Source organism: Corvus hawaiiensis, chromosome 2, assembly GCF_020740725.1.
Source record: "Corvus hawaiiensis isolate bCorHaw1 chromosome 2, bCorHaw1.pri.cur, whole genome shotgun sequence".
In the NCBI taxonomy this organism is placed as follows: Eukaryota; Metazoa; Chordata; class Aves; order Passeriformes; family Corvidae; genus Corvus; species Corvus hawaiiensis.
In genome coordinates this window covers 91163866-91176982 of record NC_063214.1, presented here as the reverse complement: position 1 = coordinate 91176982, position 13117 = coordinate 91163866, and the positions used below count along the sequence as shown (strand labels likewise).

Below are 13117 nucleotides of genomic sequence, written 5' to 3'. Positions count from 1 at the left end.
CTTATCACCTAAACCATGGCACTGAGTGCCACATCCAGTCTTTCCTTAAACACCTCCCTGACTCCACCACCTCCCTGAGCAATCATGCCAATGCCCAGCCTCTCTTTCTGTGAAGAATTTCTTTCTAATGTCCAGCCTAAACCTCTCCTGGCGCAGCTTGAGGATTTGTCCTCTTGTCCTGTTGCTGGTTGCCTGGGAGAAGAGCCTGACCCCCATCTGGCTGCAACCTCCTTTCAGATAGTTGTAGAGAGAAATAAATTCCACCATTAAAGGCAATTTCAGATCACAGAATCATAGGCTGGGTCAGATTGGCAGTGGGTCATTTGGTCCAACCTCCAAGTGGGGTCGCTGTAGAGGACATTGCACAGAATTGCATCCAAATGATTGAATATCTCCAATGAGGAGGCAGCACACCCTCTCTGGGCAACCTGCTCCAGGTGCTTGGTCACCCACAGATGTTCTTAATTTCCATTGAAATGTTCCAGTATGATTATCATCATTAAAGACTACATCTAAAAATTATGGGTGAGGGTACCAGTTGTGGGCGGATCTATGGATTCTCTGAGAATGATGGAATGAAAAGCAACTAAGATTCAAGTCCTGTGATTCCCACATATTTTCTAGTAGTGACCCCAGCACAGTTTAAAACTCAAATTTCCACCAGCTTGCAGCCACAGCACACAAACAAATGCCATCTCTTAACTGAGCAGAATTCCACATCTTGAAACACATCGATGCCTTTTCCCAGGCCACAACACTGATATGACGTAGCCTCTTCTCACCTAAAAGCAAACCTGAAGACCACGGTTTCCTTCTTAATGCATACAACCAGTTGGAAAGGGGCAAGTATATTACTGGTCTGAGTTCCAGCAAATTCAGCAGCAGTCTTTCCCTTCCACTGAGTTGGATTGTATTCTAAATGAGGTACCATATTAAGAGAAGATGTGATTAATGCATAAGCAATAAGAATAGGGTCCATTCTACATGGATGTACATGCTTTGTTGCATGAAAATGTGCTTTAATACAAAATATTCGCTCTCCAAAGAGAATTTATTAGCAAACTGACTTGCCATTTTTATGTAAAAATGAGGAAAAAGTTGAGCTATGCACTGGCAAACAGAGGAATTCTCTGGAGAATTAACTGAAATGAATGTACTAAATTGAGTTTCCATTAGAATCCCTTCCTTTTAAGAGGGCATGAAAGTGTGCTTTCCAATGAAACTTGTTATTTATTACATTTCTGAAAGAAATCCCTACCTCCTATGTCATACTTTGAGGGGAGCACTGCAGCATATTGCTCATGGGTGTGCACAGATCTAATGAGAAAGTGCTATTGAATTGAAAGTGATATTGTTGATAGGAACAATGTAAAAGCATAATTTAATTGGAAAAGAATCAAAAAGTCTGAATGCAATATGATATTAGAACCTCAAAAAGAGACAAACCCTTTGTGTTAAGTCCTGGAGTAGTAAGGGATAAAAAAATTAAAAGGCATATCCCAGCTTCCCATGTTGACAAAGTCCACAGTGCATGTAGATGTATTACAATGGCTTGGCTAACTCCAGCTCTGACTTCTTTGGGATTGTCTTTTAAGGTTTTTGTGGTGTGTATTAGGGATTATGTGTAATTGACTGATCTTTAGAGGTACTAATATATCTCTCATGATTTTAGTATCAGACATTAGCAGCTGTTTGGGGTATTTTCCTGCCATCACTGTGGAAAGAAATAATTGTGGCAGAACAAACATTCTGCAAATGTAGCTAACAAGTTCTATATGCAAAGAAAAACACTGTGTGATCTGGACCCACACACCTAAAGAGCATTACTGCCCACATCCTTTCTGGAGTCGTAAGAGACAGATAAGATTAAGGGCCAGAGCCCTGTTTTAGGCTATCTTTCACTGATTCTATAAGTAAAAGGGAAACTGAATTGTAGGACATTTATAGCCCTGTCAAATGGTAAAGAGTGTGATAAGTCGTTCTCTTGTCAGTACTGTGAGATGTGGAAAAAGGTGAAATCTGTGTCTTGTTAAAGAGAAGTTATGATATGTGTGCTTTTAGCTTTGTGAATTTCCTTTTCTGCTTTTCTAGCCTGGATGGTGAGACCACAAAGCCCTGCCCTCTCCCACCTGTGGAAGATAAAGGAGGAGAAGAGGAAAAGAAAAGTATTGTAAAAGAAAAGAGGGGAAAAAAGAAAAAGAAGAGGACAACAGTAGACAAAAGGCATCCCAGGGAGAAGATGTCAGACTTTGATGATCTTTTGTTTGTCTCCAAAAGTGAAGTAAAACAGAGAGGAAGAAATTCACTGTCTAGCAATGAGGAAGAATTTAGATGTAAAGAAGTAGCTCTGGAAAAGTATAAGTATTAGGAATTAAACAGTTCTGATGGGCCTTTAGCTATTACCCACACAAGGACTTGCTTTCTACACTTCTGGGTGTTAGCCAAGTTAGCTTTTCCATGTCCTATGTGATGAAATTCTTTCACCTCCTTTAGAAACTGTTCTTGACACTTTCTCGGCATGTGTTTTCACAGCAAGGGCAAGAAATGAATAAAGCTATTTCCAGCATATGCCACCTTAATTTCCCTAACAGTTGTAGTAGCAGTAAGGATGCAGTGACACCAAACCTTAGTACCTGCTTGTGAACAGAGTATATATTCCAGTCCCTCTACTGTTTGTTCTGTGTTAGATGAAAGTCTATATTGCAGGTACTAAATTATTGCACCTGTAGCTCAGTGCTTCAGAGGTTAAATTGCTTTTGGTGTATGAGCTAGCTCAGTTAAAGCTGAGAGCAGTACCTATACTCCTTGTCACTCTGCAGCAGAGACTGGGCTAGTGTAGGCCTGCCATTACATGCCAGTCAGCTCTTCATTTTCAAGATCCTACTGTCAGTGGAAAGATAACAGGGTTTTTATCCTTACTTGCTAGGTGTACCTCCTTGTACCATTTAAAATATGTTCTCAACAGCCTCATTATTTATTTACTTCCAGAAGCAATGGGTTATAAATTCACTCAATCATCATGTTGTCAATCAACTTGAATTGGCTCCTCTGAACATTCCTTCTGTGTTCTCACTCATCCTTTAAAGGTTGCCTGCAAATTCTATTTACATTGCTTATAGTGGGTGTTATGGTGCCCATTACATAATGGGCATTTTAAGAGTGGCTTGATCAGAATTATATGAGAGCAGAGGTGTTGGGCTTGTCCAGTGAGAGACCATGGTTTCCAAAGATGGGCTACGTCACTGGAAATGTTCAGTTGTCCAAGAGCCTTCCTCTTGGACATTTTGAGATGCAGATGCTGAGGAAATGTGAAATAATGCTACTGTGATCAGCAAGTCCTGTAACTGATTCCATGCAGCTTGGAGGAAAGATTACACAAGACCAGTGGTTATCTACACATTTTAATTCTGCCTAGACTTAGCAAATAATCTCATAGTATTCTAACAGTCTTCAACGTCGTATGCAGGTCGAATACGTCTCTTCTTGTGACACCATCAGTATTGAATATGTTTTTCTTCTTTTTCCTAAAGTTTATTTTCCTTTACATATCCTTCTGTGTTTTATCAGAAAAGAAAAAGTCAGAGAGGTGATAAAGATGTTAAGTAACACTATATGGTCATCCTCACATGGTTTCATTAGATACCTCTTTATCCAGTCTCTGTACGTGACTGTGTATTTCTCCTCTTTGGGTGTAGATAGTTACTCCATTTTCATACCATGCAAACGTTTCACAGCGCTCTGTGTATATAATTTTGTAAGTTATATCAAATGTGTTACCTGGCCCCTGACATACACATCTATTTGAACTGTGTTAATGGTGGATTTCATTTTAAAGGTGAAGAGAACAAAGAAAACAAATTTGCCTGGCATTGCTTTTTCCTTCTGCGCAACTTCCAGTCAAGTATGAACTATTAGTTTATACTTACTGCTTGGCAGTTCAATATGTGTTGAGCACCAGATCTGTGAGATTCACCTATGCAGGTTAACACTTTTCCTTAGAAGTTGTCATATTTGATTACAGTGATGTGAGTAGGTGTTAAATAACATGGATGAGAAGTTGGGAAGCCCTGCCATTTTAATGTATTCAGTTAGTCTCTGTGGACCAGATATTAAAAATATTAGGTATCTAACAATGGACTTTCCCTTCATGGAGTTTTTGTAATGCTGAAATAAGGCTGGATATTGAAGTCAGGAGCCTAAATTGCACAAGTGAGGTAAAATACCCTGTTTTCCTCTTCAGACCCCTGTATCACTCTGATACAATTGCTGCCTTTCATACGCTGGACACACCAGTGTTCATCAGAGTCATCCTTTTCCAGGTTTTCCTAGTATTTGCTTTCATTACTTCATTATTTTTAGATTGTTTATAACAAAGGCAGATTTTTAAAACAGTCAGCATCTCAGAGAAATGTTTTGAATAGCTGTAATAATTACTTTTGTAGTTAAATGTTTTGTATATGTTATATACATATAACATAAAATGTTATACTTTTTTTTTTATATTTCTAAATGCAGTCTGTTAAACTGAGTTTATCTGAAAGATGTCTATTCCTCCCACATATTCTTTTCCTTGTAATATCAAATACGTAAATAATTTCGATATCTTTTAACTTTTGAAAAAGCTCAATAGTCCTGATCTGTTTGACTGAAGTAAAGGCATTTTCTTCATCTTTATATAAATGTTTTCCCTATGTGTGTATTGTGTAATGCATTAAAAACATTTAATGCCATCAGCATTTCTTGCATTTCTTTTCTAAAGGTTTGTCTTGTCACTTCTTATGTCCAGATACATATATATGCACACACACACATATACATATATATATTTAGTAATCTGACTGGGCTATGTTTTATAACTAACTGATGTGTTAATCAACACTTCTGTCTTCGTTTCTGCTGACTTCATGTGTACATTCATCTGTTATATGAGGATGTAAGTTCTCCTAAACTTGAATGAGAATTGCCAGATCCTGAGATGGATTTTTGTGCTCCCCAAATAATGTGGATTCAGCTACATCGCTCTTATATACGTGGTTGACGAAGCTTTGTATTTCCATAAAGCCTTATATTTCCACAGAGCTGTGAGCCCTTTATGAATTAAGGAGGCATTTTGGGCTGTTTGTGGTTTGGTTTATGCTCAGCTAAAATATTTCTGATTGTTAAGAGGAATTAACAGCCCATTCCTGCTGGTCCCACTTGCAGAAACAACATAAACAGGAGTGAATAAAGATTAAGTAATTGTGTTCGTCATTTAACATATATTAGCTTCATTATTGTGTTGAAGTGAATTGTCTTATTTCTTCCAGAACTACTATATTTGAAACATTATTATTTTGATGTGTATGCTTGCCACTCTTACTGTTTCAGTTAGCTCTGTGTGTTTATAAGAGAGCAAATGAAGGCCTGGCAAATTCTTACTGACTCTTGGATAATGATTCTTTGTCTTGGTAACTCAAATAATACTATTTGATGTAACAAGATCGTTGATACTTAACTCTGTCCTTGGTTATTGCAATAATTGTTTTTATAGATGCAATAAAATTGTGTATCTCTTTCTGTAGAAAAATTCTTCTGCCTTTCTAATTTTCTCTCTGTTCTGTAATGCCTAAAATCAATGTTCATTCCACATGACTTCCTTGTCAATTTTCTAAAATGTGTATCTAGTAAAAACAAAATAAATCAGAAAAAAATTTGGAGTGAAGTACAGGTATGATACACAGTAATATTCTGCACTGCTTGATGCATTAGCAAATAATCACTATGAGAGCCAAAATCTCAATTTCATTTATAATGAGATGTGACTTGAAGCAATTATGCTGATAATTACTGTAACTGCCAATAGGGGGTAGTTGGGAGGCCTTTGAAAATGAACATTTTCTATCCTTTCCTGTGGCAAACATAGGTCCTCTGAATTGGGTTCAAGAGTGGAGCAGCTGTGGCACCTGGCATTCTAGTGGATTGGCTAGATTTCCCACAGTAGGATTTCCCATTTTTAGCACCCACTCGTTTTCCAGTCTCATTTTCCATCTAGTCCATTCAGCATTTGCAGAAGGCTATCATAATAAAGCAGTGTTCCCATCTGTTGGTCATGGCTTTTTTAACGAGCAGTTGATGTCAATTCAGCTATGCCTGCATCTGTTCCTTACTGCAGCTGTGTGTGGCTAAGGGCTCCCCAACAGCTGCCAGATTTAGCTTTTGTTTGTCTCTCGATACCACGTTACAGCTTGGCCAGAAACATTCTGTCTTCTCTCGGGATTGTCCGCTCATGGAAAGAGGAAAGTGTGCTAAACTCTCCATCTCCTTCCCCATAAAGAATGAAACATGGGGACAGGCAAGGGAAAAAAGTGCAGTTCCATTGGTTTAGGAGGCATGTTTGGGGGTATCTGAGGGCAGAGGTGGAGGACAGTTCAGTCCAGATCCTAGGAGCAAGACCAGAATGGGTTCTTTCAGCATCTTAGGAAGAAACACAGAGAGCCTGTGCACTGGCTAAAGGAAATAAACAGCTTGTGAACTGTGTGTGGTGGGGAACACTCATTTAGCAGTGCAGCTTCCACTTTACTCATGGAAACACTATGGCCACAAAACCTTGTAGTATTTTAGTCTGGCAATGCTTTTGTACTGCAGACAGACAGGACACAGTCAGAAATTTCCTGACACTTACACACGGGAACTCTAGATTTCTGTCTCTTAGGGTGCTGAAGAAGAATCAGAATGCTCCTTTTGTGTGTGTAAGTGCTGATGGTGCACAGTCATTAGGCAGTTTTCAAAGGCACACTTTTAAGCTGCAGTGTCAAGAGTTTAAGTGGTAGCTATGGATGAAAATCACTCCTAAAACGAATCATAGTCAGGTCTCATACTCTATATATTCAATCTGTGCTGCTGCTTTTCCAACCTGTATATCATATACTTATCCTTCTTTATTCTTCTGATTCCTTCCACTGTTTTGTTTTCTACTACACAAGTTCTTACATGATCCTTGAAAATCAAAGTTTGAAGCAAAATAGAGTATATGCTTTTGTTTACTTTGTTTCTTCCTGTTTTATTCTCTTTCATTTTTCCTCCAGCTTCTGGTGTTTTGTCAGTCATTATGACTGTCATCATTTTGTGCCAGGAGGGTGCCTAGTAGTTGGTGGTCTCATTTGATATGACTAAAAAGTGACTTTTCAGTGACACAAATAGAAAAGGAAAGAAGATAAGCATGGGTCAGACAAAGGTCCATGTAGCCTGGCCCCTGTCCCCAGCAGTTCCTGGAAGACGATTCCTGAGAAAGAGTAAGATCAAAGGTTGGCCTGTGAATACAACAGCTACAAGCTACAGACTTAGAAAATGAGAATTCTTAAAAATACCTAAAAACAAGACTGGTTTGAACTTGTGAGGATGAAAGCAAAAGATCTTTATGCAAAACTACTGCTCTGTTAACATAGTCATTGAGTTATTTGTTCCATGATAAATTTCAGGGGTGTTTGAACTGTGACATCCAAGTTCATGGTGGGTCAGTGTGTTCTCTCACTAAAGATATCGGTTCTCTCCTAGCATCTTCCCTCTCCATTTCATCATCCTGGTGTTCATCAAGGTGTCAAACTGCAGTTGTTGAGAACTTCACCTTCCAGCTCACTGAAGTCTCCCTGGTGCTTGCACAGTCCAGCTATGGGAAATTCTCCAGAGCCTGGTAAAAGCAACATCCCCAGGGTTATTAGAGTCAGCATGGAGCAGTGAGGATTGGCAAGACAGCCTCAGCACCACTGCACAGAGCAAAGGAAGCTGCAGGAAGGGTGCATGATGAAAGAGCTTGGAAGGAATGGATGAAGCTGAAGACAGGAAAGATTTTTAGCACCTGTAACTGTGAAATTTTAGTTCTTGAATCAAAAATAAACTTATGAATGAATACTAAATTATTTATGATTTTGCAGACTTACTTTGGAGGTATGAAAGAGAAACAGCAGCAGAGGGTCAGCTGTGCTGTTGAAGAGTATCAATATCGGAAGAGTTGTGAATAGACGTTAAAGAAATTCTCAAGCTTGACTCTGCACTTTCCAGGCAGATGAATGTATTTATCTTTACATCTGAAGTAAATGGTGTTGGAAAGATACATTTAAGCAAATAGAAACAGGGAAAAATAAAGTGTACACATGTATACATTGTAACCCAGTGGTACATTTATATTGGGTGAATTCCAGCTTTTATGGTAGTCAATTTGATTACAGATCTTTTTTGTGTGCATGACACGTTTATAACTGGGTCTGGCTACTGGGATATTGCTCTGCTTTGATGTAGCAGTAATATCTCAGGTCTTGTCTTTTCTGGAGGGAGTTGTGGGTAGGGCAAGGACAGCAGCTACTCCGTTCACAAACAAAACAGATCAAAACCCCCAAAAATTGAATGGGGTAATAAACCATCCCCAAGACATTCTCCCAACAAGATGAATTTTCCATTTGGATTTGCCAGATAGCTGAGCTCGACCAGGAAGGCCTAATTTCAGATTCTTTCAAGGGAGCATAACCAGATCATCAAAAATCCAGGTTGTTGCTTCATCAGACTGCCTCACACAAAGTTGGCAGTGGTGGGGTTTGGGCTGCTGAGACTATGCTCAGACTACATCTTTCTGATTCTTTTCCAACTGCTAAGATGGCACTTTTCCTAGTTGCTCAAGAAACATAGCCTACACAGCAAAAACAACGAAACAAAAGCCCCCTAACAAACAAACAGAAAAGAATTTTCACCTGATATGTATTTGTCATTCTGGATCAAGCCTTGGACCCAAGGTTGGGACTCAGCCCCTGGCATTCAGCACTGCATGAAAGGGATAGGGAGACAACACCTGTTACATGTCCTGTTGGTACCAGCTGATAGAACGTCAGGAAAAGTGTTTGAGCCTGAATTCCTTTAGAAAGTCATCAGTAACCTCCTACTCAGTTGTGAAAATGGGAAATCAGATCAATGTACTATCTTCTGAGAAAAAGGGAAGCTTCATGGAAGTTTGGATAACAAACCTTGGCTCAATCTGCGCAGGTATGCAATGGACCATTTCCTCCAGGGCTGTTTCCTTGCTTGCCTACAGCTTGGCTGCTGCATAAATCCAGCAACGCTCTGAGAGAGCACATAGCTCCTCTTAATCACACATGCCCACAGCTCTGAGTGCTCTGGGGCCAACTGTAACCCTCTCCTGTTGATAAAACGAGAGTGTTGGCATCAAAGCTGAGGTTTTCCTCCAGCTGGGAGGTGCTTCTCCTGGGAGGGGAGAGTGCTCGCCAGAAAAGGATGCAGGTTTATGCTGAGTGCTCTTGAAAACCGAGCAGTTAGTGATCCCAGTCCTCCTCACAGTGGCCCTGGAGCCAGGCCAACAGCATTAAGCAAGTGCTGTCTCTGCCCAAGCCATGGGACGAGGTTTGCTGATGCGGCCTTGCTGCTTCTGCAGAGACACACCTCAACCCAGCTCAGTAGTGCCCAGGTTTCAATTTAACAGCAAATGTGCTGAAGGGCAAAACTGTGTGAGGGATGATTTCAACACATTGTAAGCTTGGTCTTCTAATTACAGGGCTGTAAGAAAAGGTGAGAAGCAAACAAATACAAACACGTCTGTGGCCTAAACTGAACACCTGCTCTTTTTGCCCAGTTCTTCCGCTCCAAAAGCTATTAAGGTTAGGATCTTAGCACTGGGAGTGTCACCCCTTCCTGTGAAAGCTGCCTCATGTATCAGTCCTTAGCAGGTTTAAAAGAGGTAAGTGTCCATCTCCAGTGGCATTCCCTGCTCCAGACAGTTTCCCTCACAGGTAACTCAGGGCTGAGCATTGCACGGTGCAAGCAGCTGCCTCCCTGCCTGTTTTCCACGTGATCTTAAGTTGCTTGTGGCTTTTGAGGAAAGGATGTTGGGAAATTTGTGACACAGACTTTGATATGTAGTAACAGCTAGCTACATGCACTGATGTTGAGCTCAGATTTGTGACTGTATGCCCATATATATATTTCTGTCCATATATATATTTCTTTTCCACGGGACTCCTGGTTTGATACACGCGTGTTGCAGTATCTGCACTGTAACAACTGTATGCTGAGTTTTTGCTTTGTCAGACAGTGATGAGGAGAATGGAGATCCCTGCACACCTCATCTTTGTTTTATGTTGTACATATGCAGACTTTTTTTTTCCAAACAGATCTGTCAGTCCCCTGAGTCAACCAGAAGCCACCTGACAGTGGCTATTGCATCACTGATGCTGCATTGATCAGCCCAGACAAGAAGCAGCCTGCACCGGTTTAAGACCTACTCTACATTGCTGGAGCTACACAGATGCTCGTAGGCTCAGAGTTAAAGTAGAGCTTGGGTGCTTGTGCCCGAAAACAGAATCCGGGACAGCAGTAAGTAATAAATATCTGGGGATGATGACTTTTCAAGCCCAACATTCTCCTCAGAGAGATCACTGACGTGACACCTTCCTTGGAGTGTCTTGTTAGCCCCTGCCTGGCGGCACAGCTGGTGCAGTGCGCGGTGCCGCAGTGCCACTGCCTCTCCTGCGCTCTGGGCGCTGCGCTGCCGGAGCAGCTGCTGCAGGCTCTGGCTCTTCAAGTCTTGGGGCACTGCTCTCCCTGCTGGCTGGGATGCTGTGGAACTGTGCTGGGAACATGAGAGGGGTTCCTGCGGGGAGACGGTCTCCTTACATGCCAGAAATTCACAGAATCACCATCTCCCCATGCTCTTTCTAGTACAATATGCTGTGAATCTAGTCACTTTTCACAGCTGCAGTGGAAACCCAAATCTTTAACCAAGAAATGTGTGAGGGGAGTAATTTCAGGCAATGCAGTGAATGCAGACAGCAAATATAGCACAATGGTTTTTTGTTTTCTTTCTACTATACTTCATGTTTTCAACTTTCTCTGCCTGTCTGCAGAGCCTGGCTTTGTTCTGAGTCTTTTCACGCATCCTGCATTCGTTTACCACCCACAGATGCTGCCTGTTTATTCTCTTCTGCTGTTTTCATTGATCTAACATGAAAGTCACCTTGAACTGCAAGAGCTTTGCCCTTGCTAGGTGTGCAAATTGTTTAAAAAATATAAATACAAGCATACAAAATACAGGGACTAAGCAAGTTTTTGTAGGGATTTCTGTTACAGGAAGTCATGGATACTGAATCTGAGTTGTCCATAAAAAGGCAAGATGTTCTTGGATTTAATTGATAGGTCATAGAATGGTGGCAGACATGACACCAAGGCACAGTGTGTTATACCTTTCAGTATTTATCTTGGTCCTTTTCTTCCTCAACAGAAGTATATTTTGGTGTTTACTGACCATTTTTTAAAATTTACATCTTAATGGGTGACATGGGGTAATTTACCCGTAGGTAAACTATAAGAGGTATTGCACCAGAGAAAAAGTCTTCCACAAGAAAATTCCTGCCAGGACTTACCATCAGTCTTTATTTTATGCAGCTGTTTTACAGATGAAGGTAACTCAGACCCTTCCTTGACAAAGAAGAGGCAGCACTTTGGCCTAACAGCTTGGTATTGAGTGCCTAAATATCGTCTACACATGAATTTAAAAACATGTTTCCAGACAATTACATTGTGAGTATGCCTGCAGGGCTGGCTGCTGAGTGTTGGCCTGTTTGTTCCCTTAATTAAATATATGGCTAAATGCATTCAGCCATGTTAGCTCTGGCTGGGATGAGCAATGCTGTGCTTGCTGATCCCTTCAGTTCTGCCAGCCCTCATGGTCAGAGAGCAGCTACACTCTGTCACTGTGTGGTTTCAGCCCAAGCACAAAAGCTACACCGACTTCCTTCGTGTCCTCCAGGACAAAAAATAATTTTCTTTGCCTCTTCTTTCTCATTTTCTTACCATGGAATCTTTAGCTTAATTCTGGCTGTAAGAGCAGCAGGAGATTGCAGGTTTTAACTCCATGGAGAGATGGGTTACATTGGAAAGCTTAAGGAGATGTGCTTTTTAATTGGCACAAAACAGCAAAGCCCCAGCATATTTCATGGTTGGTGGGAATTTTGGGAATTCTTTCTTTCATAAATGTGTGATATTTTGTGCAGGGTGTCTGATCCACCAAGAGGAACTTTCCTAGTGACAAACTGGCTACTGACTACTAGCCTGTGGTCCTTTTTTCTCCCTTTTCTAAGCCTACCCACTTTGTATTGCTTTAAGAGATCAATACAATCAAATGACCAGTCTGACCAGTTTTGACCATTACCTGTACAACTGAGCTGCAAAAGCCTCGAAGTTCACAGCATGCCAAAGCACTGAACACAACATTCCTCACCTCCCACCAGCTGAAACTTTTGTTCCTGTATAAAAGTGACCTTGTGTGTATGTGGTTTGCAGGTGCTTTGGCAAACACCTTTTAACTTCAAAGAAGTCAGGGAGAAGCTGAGAAGACAAGGCCACTCCTGCACAGAAACCAGCAAAGACAGTTCTCAGAATATTTATGCAGTGGTTCTGGCAAAGTTGGTAATAACAAAGAAATTTTTATTATACATTGTACCTACATGCACATCTATTTCTGTTTGTTTTTTTTTTTTTTTCTTGAATTAAACTACGAGCACTTCTACAAGGGCTTTGGACTTCTTACAAGCTGTAATGCTGAGCTCAGTGGCACTGCCCTTTTGATCTTCCCAGCAGTGGCCCCAGATAACTGTGAGGGCTTGCTGTTACAGGACCTCTGGACACCAATGTATATGACTTCAGTTAATTCCCCATAATACTCACCTGGTACTTAAAACTGTACAATACTTTAAAAATGTGTCTCATTTGTGATGTTCATGGGGTTTTACAAACTAACATGTACATTGAAATGTACAAAAATAAAGGTAGTCAAGTTTGTGGTAAGACCCACACTTGCCGATTTTCATCTGAGAGTTGAAATTTAAATGCAAGCACTTGGTCCAGGACACAGATTTAGCATCTAAGTGAATGGAGAGGAGGGAAAGTTCCATGATTCAGGATTTTAGATGTGATGCTCATAAATGCTGTAGCCACAAATATGTTTCCTGAGGAGGTCTAAATAAATTAAGGAGTTTTAAAAATCTCTCAATATATTCTTTCTCTTCAGACCCACAGAATTGAAACAAACAGGATGAAGGCCAGCTGCCTAAACATCAGTCTAGTGCTATCTGAGACGTCT

The 13117-nt window shown here is 40.7% G+C and overlaps 1 protein-coding gene across 1 annotated transcript in view; it reads left to right on the top strand.

The window, feature by feature from the left end:
* The window catches only part of VWA3B (von Willebrand factor A domain containing 3B), a 63321-nt gene extending 58591 nt beyond the window's left edge, over positions 1-4730 (top strand). The window contains exon 28 of the mRNA XM_048325134.1: positions 2092-4730. Within this exon, the coding sequence (XP_048181091.1) occupies positions 2092-2368 (277 nt within the window). The 3' untranslated portion in view covers positions 2369-4730. The remainder of the gene's footprint in view (positions 1-2091) is intronic.
* Positions 4731-13117: the final 8387 nt, after the last annotated feature.